The sequence below is a fragment of the Falco rusticolus genome, chromosome 2, assembly GCF_015220075.1.
Source record: "Falco rusticolus isolate bFalRus1 chromosome 2, bFalRus1.pri, whole genome shotgun sequence".
Taxonomy (NCBI): domain Eukaryota; kingdom Metazoa; phylum Chordata; class Aves; order Falconiformes; family Falconidae; genus Falco; species Falco rusticolus.
In genome coordinates, this window is record NC_051188.1 from 81227230 (window position 1) to 81239906 (window position 12677).

The following is a 12677-nucleotide window of genomic DNA, read 5'->3' on the forward strand; positions in this document are numbered from 1 at the left end:
CCCATACCAAAATTTTTTCTTTATTCACATTCTGTGTTGCAAGAACTATAGGCACACAATTTCTAACTGACAATATGGAAACAGTCACCTGCCTGCAAAAGGCCAAAATATACTTTAATCAAGTATCAAACCACATAAGGGCTGCAGTAGCAGTGTCATGCCAAAGCAGAGATTTAATCAAAGTACTGGACAGTCAGGCTCTTCTGTAAAACCCTGCCAGGAATCATTCCAAGCGAAACCTCTTGTGGCCCCGCATCTGTGGAGGAAGGTTTCTAGGTCTCCCCTGCCCTGGGCAACCATGTCAATGCAAGAGATCCAGATGTTTCACACTTACATACACTTAGCTCACTCATGTACTGAAATTTCTGTTTCCCTACCTGAACCCAGACATTATATAAAAAAGTTCAGTATGATCAACTGCATAATAATGCAACCACACGAGATGATTAAAATAACTTTTTCCAGGTGCCAGTTATCTGCCATCATGTTTGGATAGAATCAGGAATATCTTGCTCCTTGCTGAGCCTTCTAATCCTGCCTCCTCAGAATATGTCAAAACTGCTAACCATGGCAGACACTTAGACTTGATATCTTTATTTTTTCAGTAGCACCAAAATCTACAAACTGCAGTTCTGGTTGTCTACCTCTCCTGAACTGCCCTTCCTATCCATTCATCCCCCACAGTCCTCCTCACCTCCCCCAATACGTTGACACAGGGGAGTTTTAAAAAGAAATCAGAATGAAGTACATTGCACAGAAGGGAGATTTATTTTAGCATAAGCACATGAAGAAACATTGAGAAAACTACGTGAATGCTAGAACTCTATTAAGTTATCTCAGCTTTTATCCAAGTTGAGATATTCACATTTTAAAATTTCAAGTCAAATATTTTTTTAAGATGCAGAGTTAAGATACCTTTTTTATGTAGAACGAAAATTGCAGAAACTCAGTAATTTTGCAGGACATTTTACGTTGATCTGTGGGTGTCTGAAAATATTACTGCAAAAAGTGGTCTATTTAGGAATATGCAGCATAACACAACCCAGCTCTTTCAAAACTATCCATACAGGTATTACCTTTTTAAAAGGAAGCAATACCTCACCAGAATGGAGGGAGTATTGATCTGTAAATGGCAAAATATAGCATCTTCCTAACCTTCTACCTTCAGTTCTGCCACTGTAACATATATCCAGAATATGTTTTCTGGTTTTTCTTTCTCTTTGTTCCACATAATCAACAAAATGCTTAATGTATTACTGACAAAACAGTCCATGCACCAAATTCTGACAGAAAACAACTTGGTAAAAAAACCAGAACATAAGAAAAACCTATGAGAGGGTGGAAGTAAAATGCTTTTCTTCATGAAAGGAAAAAAATAATGAGTTGTAGAATGACTATCATATAACACACAATGCATGAAAATAATGTTCTATTACCAATCCCATGCAACAGTAAAAACCCAAAGCAACAGAGACTAAAATTACTATGTAAGGAGGCCAAACAATACTCAAAGCAACCTAAAATCTCTCACAATTCTTCTAGAAGTTTTCAATTTATAAATCAAAGACCATACAGGACACTTATTTCAACCACGTAAATTTGCACTGCACCACCGTAAGTCATTTCAGATATGCTGCCTAAGTTTTATTGTAAGACTGTTCCTGTCTGGTTTCAAACCTGCCTTATATAATAACAACTTTCATGTGATTCAGCACTCTCCAGCAATTTCTCAGCTCTCTCACACAGCTCTCTCCTCACAGCTCATAAATACCACCCTTCCTTCACACCCTTCTCTCTCTCCCTTTCTTTACCATAATGAATTCCAACAGCTTAATTGATGACATCTAACCCTTCAAGAAATTAAAAAAGAAGACCTCAAAAAAGAAGTTCCTAAAAAAAACCCATAATGTGTCTGGGTTTTGGTGGGTTTTTTTGTTTGTTTTTTGTTGGGTTTTTTTTTTTTTTTTTTTAATTTAGTCATCTGTACCTCTTTGGAAAAAAGTTTATCAAAGTATAACAAAACAGCCCACTTTTGGTCACAAAGGTGATGAAAAGAACAACACAAACTTACTATTCTTGACTAAATAGTTTCTTTACAGATACAAAGCATTAAGGATAACAAGAAACAAGAAATCATCTCAGCTTGGAAAGGTGGAAAGACCTTTCTCTAGATGCAGTCCAGGCAGCTTCCCACTGCCAACTCTAGACTAGCTTCATCATCCATTAATAAGATAAAATATGATTCACCTGTGATTTTTATCAGTTTCATAAAAAAAGTTTTTCACTGAAAAATGTTTTTGGACTCTTTCAGGCTCTTTTCCTTGCATATAAAAGTAACAAAAGCTCCAAAATCATTATGAAAAAAAACCAACACTTTGGACTACACATTTATACGGAAGCTTGTAATGAGATGAAGTAGCACAGTATCCCTCACAGATGAGGTCCCCCTGATGAAAAATTACGGGCCTTTTGTGGTTTTTTCCCTCTGGAGAAGTCAAAATGCTCTTTCATCAGCTCCAAATAATGCTCTCATGCTTGCAACCAGAACAGTTTGAAAGAATCTTTCAACGTTAAAACTCCTGAGATACACACAAGAAACAGGTATGTTACAATAGCAGCCCACTGCATACAAACAGAAATTGTTCTCAATACATCAAGCATAGATAACACATTTTACTGCCATCCGTGCTCTTGAAACGGAACTGCAAAACAATCAAGAGTTTGCATTTATTTTAACTGCAGATAATATTCTAAGCCACACTATAACACTCTATACATATACGGAAATACATATGGTCATTTACACTTCACACTGAACTTTCTAAAACGCAGGGAAAATAATTTACTAATCACCTATCACTTCTTCTAATAATGAGCCACTGGAACAAAAGCCAGGGAAAAAATAATTCAAGTCACAAGCTATTCTGAAACGCTTAACGTGGGAAGAGTACAAACAACAGAAACTATTACAGTAGATGTTTAATTAACTGATTGATTTCAACACTCATTTACAGCAATCTTTAACTCTCTGAGAGCATGTAAGAAGTAAGAATAGATTAATATTTTTATTGTTGTAACTTCTGAAAAAAACTACTTCAACTCCAAAATGGCTTGGTGCAAAAATGGCACTCCTGTAACTTATGCTGGAGCAGGGACTTACAAGCCAATACAATTTTCCAAGGACCCTCCGATTAGACCTTTCCTTCCATATGCCAGAAGACACTTATTTCAATTTATTCTTCTAACCTTTATTCACCCTGCCTTTCTCCTTTTCCACTCCCTCAAATGGGAGTTGTCATCACAGGATTTTTCAGCATGTACTTATAGTCCCTATAAAATGCAAAGAGCACAGAAAACGTTTCTCTACTGCTGTTATATATACATGGAATTAATATATTTCCAGAGTGAGCCATCCCTATTTGAAATATGTACTCACACACACTTTTAAGAAAAACAGCTGCTTAAAACCACACAAGTATCTACTGTTACGTGCTTTCCTGCACCTCTGTCTCAATCATGAGCTTCAAATTATTTCATGTGACAATACGACAATGCTAAATATTTTTGACAATATGGCTGTAAGAAATCTTTAAATTTTATTCATGTCAAGTCCTGATACCTCTACATGGACTTACAGATAAGGCAGATATACTAACAGGATTTTTCTCCTGTGTTACGTAAGAATGTTATCTAAAATACTGAAAGGGACTTTAAACAATTTGGCATCTGTGCAAGTAAAAAGCAACCTGAGAACATTTTTCCTAGTACAAGTCCAACGCCTGCGCAGCAGCTTTCAAGTGGTTATGCTTCTCTCAATACTCATACGTATCCAAGTATCTATGCTTACATAAGAAAAACTGAAGAGATAATAATAAAAAAAATATAAAATGTGTCAACTTAATTGTTTTACCATTTCAACAAATGGTGTGAAGACTTATTTCCGCTTAGATTTGTCGTAATTCTTACATATAGGTGAATATTTCCATTAAACCTCAATTAAAATGGCAAAAAGTAACTGCAGATATATACTCCAAACTTATACTGAAATTGAACTATTTCAGAAATTCAATCATTTACAACAATATGTTAAAAAAAAAAAAAAAAAAAAAGCAGCATATACAGACCTTCCAGTAGTCAGATTGTAAACTGTAGTACCTCTGGTATGCAGATAATGCTGTAGGAAAGAAAAATTAATGTTGAATTTGTTTTGTTGCATATTCTTTGAAGAAAAAGATAGAAACCCTTAAGAGTCAGAATACACAACATTAAAATGATAAATGGTTTAATAAAAGTAACACTGCCACAATAAGTACACTGTTGTGGGTAATGCATTCCTTAAGATTATAATTCTGTTTTATGAAATGTCAACCAGAAAGTATATTTATTATTAATCTTACAAATGTAAATCAAGCAATATTTTAAAGAAAACCTATAACAAAGAAATAATTTGAAATTTTGGGATTTTCATCCTGGACAAAGCTGTTGTAAGATTTAAAAATTTAATCATGTAGCTCATTTACCATGCTCCCTGACGTCCTGTAATTTCCAAAGAACTGGTGCAAAGGGACATACAAAGAGAAATCAATTTCATATGCCCTTTCATTCAGTAACTAGAGAAACAAAAGCAAGTCAAAAAAAGCTTACATTTTATTCAACACCCAAGACCAAGACTAACCTGGAAAACAGCACTAAGAACAGCTCTGTTCAGTAGAATATTAGCTCTGCTTAGCAATTAATTTCTCAGATCACCATTTCTGCATCCCTCTTCCCCACTAAAAATTCTACTTGATTCATCTTGCCCTTTGGCTAACAGGCTGCATCAGACTACAATGCAAATAGGCTTTACATTCCTGCAAGAACACTGTACTAGGCATCATCTAAAAATGAAGACTTAAATAATGATTCACTGCAGTAACACCAACATCTTAATTTTTCAAGTGTTTGCTTCTTAAGAGTTAAGAATCGTTTCTACACAGTATGTGTTTTCCAAACAACAAAAGAAGACAATCTCTGCTCTGAAAAACTACAAAACACTAAGTAGACAAAGACAGTAAGAACAATACGTACTTTATGTGCAGGTTCACCTCCTGCAAGCACTATGGATAAACCATGTCCCTAAATTTTAATCACTCTTCAATCAATGCCTGTCTGGCATATTCATTTCCGTAACTTAAGAAAAGTCCTTAAGTTTAAGTGAAATAAGAGCAACACATATATAACGACAAGGCACACAGATCCTTCTATTCTTAAGAATACACCTTTGCACTCAGCTGTCTATGAAGACTCACAACCTTGTACTTTTAAATGCTTAACGATGCCCATAAGATGCCCCTCACCACTGGAACTTTGCAAAGTCAGCTTCTAATTTTGGTGCTCTAAACTATGATTTATTTAGATGCCCAGAGTAGAAAGAAACCCAGCAGAACACTCATCACCCTTTACACTATCAACATGCAGTATGTGTAAATGTCTACATGCAACTTTGACGAATATAATTACTAAAAAAATCTAGTCAATCAGGCTAAGTCACAACTTCAGAATACAATTCCTTACCCATCCCCCCAAAAAATTTGGTACAAACTGAAGGATATGACTGCAGTCTACCAATGCAAGTTTAGAAGTTTAAGACTCCATATATTTCAGTCACATCCTATAATTACCTTCTAAAGAAAATTCACAACAACATAACTTAAAGAATGTTCACAACACAAAATAACTTCCTACCCCAAATACTCCTAGATTCACCTTCTCCCAGGTATCATTAATGACTTTTCAACAGAAAGATATAATTAACTTTTAAATGTGAGAATGACTTTACTTTTAAATGTGAGAATGACTTTGCTTTCCCAAACAGGAACACACATATTATGAAACAGTTTTGTAATGCACCACAGGTTTAAAAAAAAAAAAAAAAAAGTTTGTTGTGTTTTTTTTTTTTTTTTTTTTTTTTTAAATCAAGCAGTACCTATCCCAATTTTAAAGGTTAAAGCATATTTCAAATACTTAAGTCAGCAGCACCATATTGTACAAGATTTAGGTAACTGAGAACTCCCCCCGCAAAGTACTGCATTCAATTACACAGGGAATATAGATAAAATAAAAAGATGAAAAAAAAAAAACCATTAAATACAATGCTAAGGATTTATACTGGGAAAATAAAAGAACTTTTTCAATGTAGCTGTTAAAAAAAAATAAATAGGTGTACCCACATGAAGCACATCCATTAAAGAAGAAAGCTGAAATGTTTCCTTGTAGCAGTTAAGGTACTGCTAACAAGTTTATAAAACATCAACAGTTTAAAAAAAAACTACAAAAACAGAGATGCAACAGAAGACCTACAAAGGAAAGACAAGGGGGGTGTGGGGGGAAGGCGGGGGGGGGGGGGGGGGGGGGGGGGGGGGGGCGCGGGGAGAGGGGGTAGCACCTTACTGCTATTCAGTGACCAAAATACTCCTTATGCAAGCATAGCAAAAACACGTACAGCTCAACCCTTTCTTCTTGCTCCTAACCCTAGCTACTCAGAGTGTGTGCAGCCCTGTTTCCCAGCTAGAGACAACAGAGCAGAGGTGAGCAGCACTGAAAAAAACAGGAGAGAAGACATCTGAAGCTATTCACTCATTCAGATGTGATAAAGCCCCATGTCAGGGGAGCAGGAAGACTGGGAGGTACAGGAAACGTGGCTCCACCAATGTCACTCTTACAAAAAAACTCACCGAGAGAAATTCTAGCACCTCCATTTAACACATGGAAAAGTTCTTGTATTAAAGAAAGGAGTATTTGTTCCATGATATTCTACTAGTTTCTCTTCCATTCTTCCAAAAAGTTTAGCGACTTCCCATAGTAACAGCTGACATGACTGCTTTAATATGCCAGGCTTATGTTACAATGAAAAACACGTACATGGAAAGCATGGACTGCTGAAGGATATTTCATGTTTACACAATAAGAAGATAAGGCCTTCATTGTAAGGAAGGTCACACTACTCTTCCAGAGGAAGAAAGACGACAGACACTACAGTCCTCCTCTTCAGTGTCTGGTGCTGAATCCTACTTCTGGGTTCAGCAACCTCTTCTAGGGATCCAGCCTTTCCTTCTAGGCTAACAGTATTCTGCTTCTACTGAAAGATTAAAAACTAAAATTCTCAGTGTTGTGCTAAAAATGCATAACAATGAATCATGGAGGGATCTCTAATACAGAAGCTAAATGTCCCTTTCCTCATTCTGAAAGGTAAGACAGCTAGAAACTTACTGATGCCCAATTTCAGTATTTAACAAGTGCTCAACTTACAGCTAGTTAGTTACCTGTGAAAGTTTATTTCTGCCCCCTTTACATCTAGATTAAAGATTAACTCCACAAGCACTCAAGCCCTGCTGAAAAGGACTTAAGGACCAGGCAGAAAAAAAACAGAAATAAAAGGGGTTTGAGACAGGATTTTTTTGCCAGAGCCCACATGAAACATCCCTAATCAAGCATAACCCTTAGAAGAATCCTGCATGTAAGACAGAAATCAAATTATGAAAGCAAGATTTTTGAAAAACTAAACCAACCTACTAGTTTTAAAGGAGCAGAACATGAAACATAAATTTGAACCACACCAGACTTTCTACTCCCTCAGGAGTCGTCGGTGTGCAGACATTTATCCTGAGTTCCATGGTGTAGAAACAAGAACATCTTATCTAAAAGGCATATTATGGAACTACAAGCAACTTTTCCATTGAATTAAGTTTATAGCTACAGGAAATGAGTGCAAACCCCTTAAATTACAAACTTTATTCTAGATTAAAAAGGAAAAAAGAGCAAGTGAATCTTCTGAGCAATAAAAATTTTCACAAGTCTCCACTGAAATAATTATAGGATGATATTCTTTTCACTTTTCAGTAAACCAGAGAAAGTAATTTGTGTCATTCATCACATTAGTAATATTAAAAAAACCCCTAAACAAACAAAACCAACAAAAAACCCCACCCCAACACTACAAGCTGCAATGTCACTTTCACCTTTACTTTTCATCTGAGACTGCCATTCCAAGGTGAGACAATTTTTGTCCAAAAAAAAATTTTATGAACTACTGCCCCTCTTTCAACATAGGGTTACCTCTCATTTTTACATATACAAGTGAATTACCTTGTTTCAGTTAAGATGCCCTCTTTTAAACATAACGAAATGAGTGAAATGAATGCTTTGAAATCACTCTTAAGCACAGCAGAATTCTGCAGACAAATCTTCTGATTACAAACTTATAATTGAGATTTTCCAATCTAAAAGTGTGCCACTGAAATTCTTAAACATATGGAATTGTTGGAGCCTAAATACAGACTTCTTTTTTTCAACATGCAAAACACTCCTGAGCATCTAGAAACTGCATGTCCAGGCTCAAAAAGAACAGGATTGATGTCAACAGTGGGACAGTGTTTCTTGCTTCACTCTCAACTATATTCGTAAAATGATCCAGTCAACCACAAAAAAAAAAAAAAAAAAAAAACCTTAAAAGCACAAAACTGAGCAACCACATTCAGACATCTAAAACAACACTGGACAAGTGACTCAAGAATTCCTAGAAAAGGTGCTCATGGTTACCTATCTCCATCCTTCTGCCCCGCATTTCATTACTCAATGTATCAGTTTACAATCTTCCCCAAAACCTGGCAATTTACATTATTTCCCTCACAGGTAATCCTTCTGATCGGACTCTTGAAAACCCTACAACCTACTGACCAGCATACACCAATTTACAATCCTACTCCAAATAGGGAGTGGTAGGGGTGCTGTATGCCCCAAAGGTATATGTAGCTTTTCAAATCAATCGCCATCAGATACATCGCTTGATAAGAATAAAAGGATGTTTACCTAAAATAGCTCTGGAAAGAAAACCACCATCTTTCCACCCAAAGTATCAAAACTACTGGGCTGTAAGAAACCTCCTCAGCTCATGCTCACTTCAGAATCTGTCTTTAACCCTCTGCCACCTAGTGCAGAGCTGATCTTCAATGAGTTAATACAGTCACAGTCCACTGGTTTCCTCTTACAGGTTTTTACACCCACCCAGAACTACCCACTTGGCAGTATCTACTTACTTCAACACTGACAGCCTTTACTATTTGCCCCTAAGAGTTTGTCTTCCTCTCTTACTATGACCAGGGTCAAGGGATGTCTCAGAATCAGGACAAGCTTGATTAAGATTCCTTGATTTCCCATACAGAACACAAAATAGATTTTACATAATTACCATGTATGTGGTTTTCATGATACTGGGGGTTTTTATATCTATTTAATTTTATTTAAAAAATGGTAAAACTTTATAAAATACCTGATTGTTTCAGTAATACAACAGACAACCTCTTTTCATATCCAGAGTCTATAAACACATCACCTAAACAAACAAGGTGAAAATGGAGAGTGAAACAGAATGACATCCACACACCTGTAATTTTTAACATACCTAATCACAAATCATACAGTCACAGAAGGATGGCTTTTATGATCTGCTCTAACAAACCCACTTTATGACACCTTAAAATTTGAGAAGCCTTTGAAAGTGATGCAAACATGGAGGAGCTTTGAGTATTTTAGTGCTTGCGTAAGGAAAAAGTGAACTAGATACTGACACCATCTAGTGGCACCTTGCAAAGCTAAATGCGACTAGCAGATTTTTGGCTTGCTGAAATTTAAAAAGAGCAAGCATTAATTTGATGACATATCCCTGGAAAAAGAACTTTAAAACAACTCAAAACACCATGTTCTTCTGTGTAACCGAGTACTTGTTTTCTTAACTAGAAATCTCTTTTTTAACGTTGATTTTCATACAAGCACTAACATTTCTTAGTGCTTATCTGACATGAAAAAAAAATACTAATATAGAAAATTAGCTGAAGAACTGCACAAGGGAAGCAAGGAAAGTGCACAAGTTGCTTTAAATCTGACAATGCTTCCAGGAAAAATAAATATTGTTAAACACCCAGGAGACATAGGCAGGTTATGGAAACAGCTTATTATGCAGCGCAGCACTTATGCACACTAGTATGTTAAGCTAGCAAGATGAACACTGCTGAGCCGTAAAATCAAAGACATCAAAATGTGAGGGAATTCAAAGGTTGAGTCAATGGAATTGACTCTTTGCTGGGTAAAAAACAGGCTGGATGGCCAAGCCCAAAGAGGGGGGGTGATGAGTAGCATTAAATCCAGTTGGCAGCCAGTCAGGTGGCATTCCCCAGAGCTCAGTACTGGGGCCAGTCCTGTTTATTATGTTCATCAATGACCTAGACGAGGGGATTGACTGCACTTTCAGTAAGTTTGCAGACAACACCAAGTTGGTCAGAAGTGCTGATCTGCTTGAGGATAGGAAAGCTCTACAAAGGGATCTGGACAGGCTGGACTGGTGGGCTGAGGCAAGTTATATGAGGTTCAACAAGGAGAAGTGCCAGGTCCTGCACTTGGGTCACAACAACCCCACACAAACGCTACAGGCCTGGGGATGAGTAGCTGGAAAACTGCTTGGTGGAAAAGGACCGGAGGGTACTGGTTGACAGCCAGCTGAACATCAGCCAGCAGCATACCCAGATGGCCAAGATGGCCAACAGCATCCTGGCTTGTATCAGAACTAGTGTGACCAGCAGGGCCAGGGAAGGGATCATCCCCTGTACTGGGCACTGGTGAGGCCGCACCTCAAACACTGGGGCCCCTCGGTGCAAGACGGACCCTGAGGTGCTGGAGCGTGTCCAGAGAAGGGCAATGGAGCTGGTGAAGGGTCTGGAGCACAAGGCTTACGAGGAGCGGCTGAGGGAACTGGGGTTGTTTAGTCTGGAGAAGAGGAGGCTCAGGGGAGACCACCTCACTCTATACAATTACCCAAAAGGAGGTTATAGCGAGGTGTGTGTCAGTCTCTTCTCCCAAATAATAAGCAATAGGACAAGAGGAAATGACCTCAAGCTGCACCAGGAGAAGTTTAGATTGTATATTAGAAAAATTTCTTTCACTGACAGGGTTGTCAAGCACTGGAACAGGCTGCACAGGGAAGTGGCTGAGTCACCATCCCTGGAGGTATTTAAAGGCTGTGTGGATGCGGCACTTAGGGACATGGTTTATGGTGGACTTGGCAGTGCTAGGTTAATGGTCGCACCTGGTGATCATACAGGTCTTTTCCAACCTAAGTAATTCAATCTGTAATAACCAAAAGAAAATAGTATTATCAAAGCTCAAGAAGAAAAATGCAGTTCAGGTCTTTTGTTGCAAGGCCTCAGTAAAGTGGCTGTTCTCCATTTCCAGAGATCTGTGCTGAAAGTACTAAAGAGACAATCAAAGAAGCTTAAAGCATGTCTTCCCTTTAACACAGAATGAAGGCAGACACGATTAAGAAAGAAAAACCACTAAATAGTCCTCTAAGTAATTTTATTAACAACCACACATCCTCATCCAGAAATACAATGCAGCAGCAAAGTGATGAGAAGCCCACTGGCCCACGATCATGTCCAACCACATGCTGCACAGGAGACTAGTAAGTGTGTAAGACATGCAAGACACACAAGAGCTTGACAAGTAGTTTACTATTACAGAAATCCTCTAGATAACGAACTCTAAGAAAGATCTTAAAATATTGAGAATATCAGTGAAGGAACACCATGGAAGAACACAGCTCAGAAGCCCTTTGAAGAGCATATTCCATAAAATGACGAAGTAACAACTGTTTATTTAGAACACTGCCTAAAATGAAAATTTTCAGTCAAAAAACATGGTCCAGCTATATTCTGTAATAACAATCTTCCACTGCTAACCTCTGCCCCCACACACCCTATTTATAAAGCTTAGAACATTAAAATGTTCAAGATAACATTCTTACTTCTTTCTATAGGAATTTTACATAATGATTTGAACCACCTGAAATTAAACCATCCAAAATTTAACAACAGCATCCTGACAATGAAATAAAACAGCTTTACATAGAAGCAACCCAATATTTCTGCCAGTTATTAACAATTACATACAACAAAATAAAAACCTTAAACCTAAAAATCACACATATTTGAAACATAGTCATCTCTTCCTCAATCATTCTGATTGCTATGCTACTTAAAATTCACTCTAGTTCTTTAGGACTTTTCATCAGTAAAAGACAGCCCAGTAGCAACCAGCACAATCCCATCTATGCCAGGAAGTTCTCTCTTACAGTTTACAAGATGACCTCTACTACTCTGTACCTTAGAACACAGCACACTGAAATGCTTCCTAATGACAATACTTTCGTTCAAAGTCCTAAAAGACTAAAACATTAATCACTACAGAGAAACTCTCTGCAGAGCTGGGTTTGTAAGTAGAAAGGAACACAAAATACATTGTTGAATTTGAGAGATGTTCACTCAGCCAACCAAATTTACACAAGAACAATCAAAAAGTTTTTAAATTTTGGTTTTAGGCTGTATCTTAATAAATGAGCACCTCAATAAACATTCTGTATTTTTTTCCGGTTTTATTTTAAATTGTAGCCTAACAATTGCTAAAAAATGCCCTCTGACTAATTAACACTATCTTATAAATTACTTACAATATTTTTGTATTAGTGCTTTTGACAATGCAGTCATATCTACAAAGTATTTTAAAAACTGTTCTGACATAGTACATTAAAAATGTGATCACCACTTGAGTACAACAATAAGAATTATTTTACTGTAGTATTTACTGTGCTT

At 37.1% G+C, this 12677-nt stretch overlaps 1 protein-coding gene across 20 annotated transcripts in view; it reads right to left on the reverse strand.

The window, feature by feature from the left end:
* Positions 1-12677, reverse strand: part of KDM6A (lysine demethylase 6A) — a 163117-nt gene that overhangs the window by 109372 nt on the left and 41068 nt on the right. For all 20 annotated transcript variants that reach the window (XR_005102560.1, XR_005102559.1, XM_037376807.1 and 17 more), the window contains exon 4: positions 4125-4174. Coding sequence is in view for 18 of the 20 variants with exons in the window: in XM_037376807.1 (XP_037232704.1) it covers positions 4125-4174 (50 nt within the window). In the remaining 2 variants the exon portion in view is untranslated. The remainder of the gene's footprint in view (positions 1-4124; positions 4175-12677) is intronic.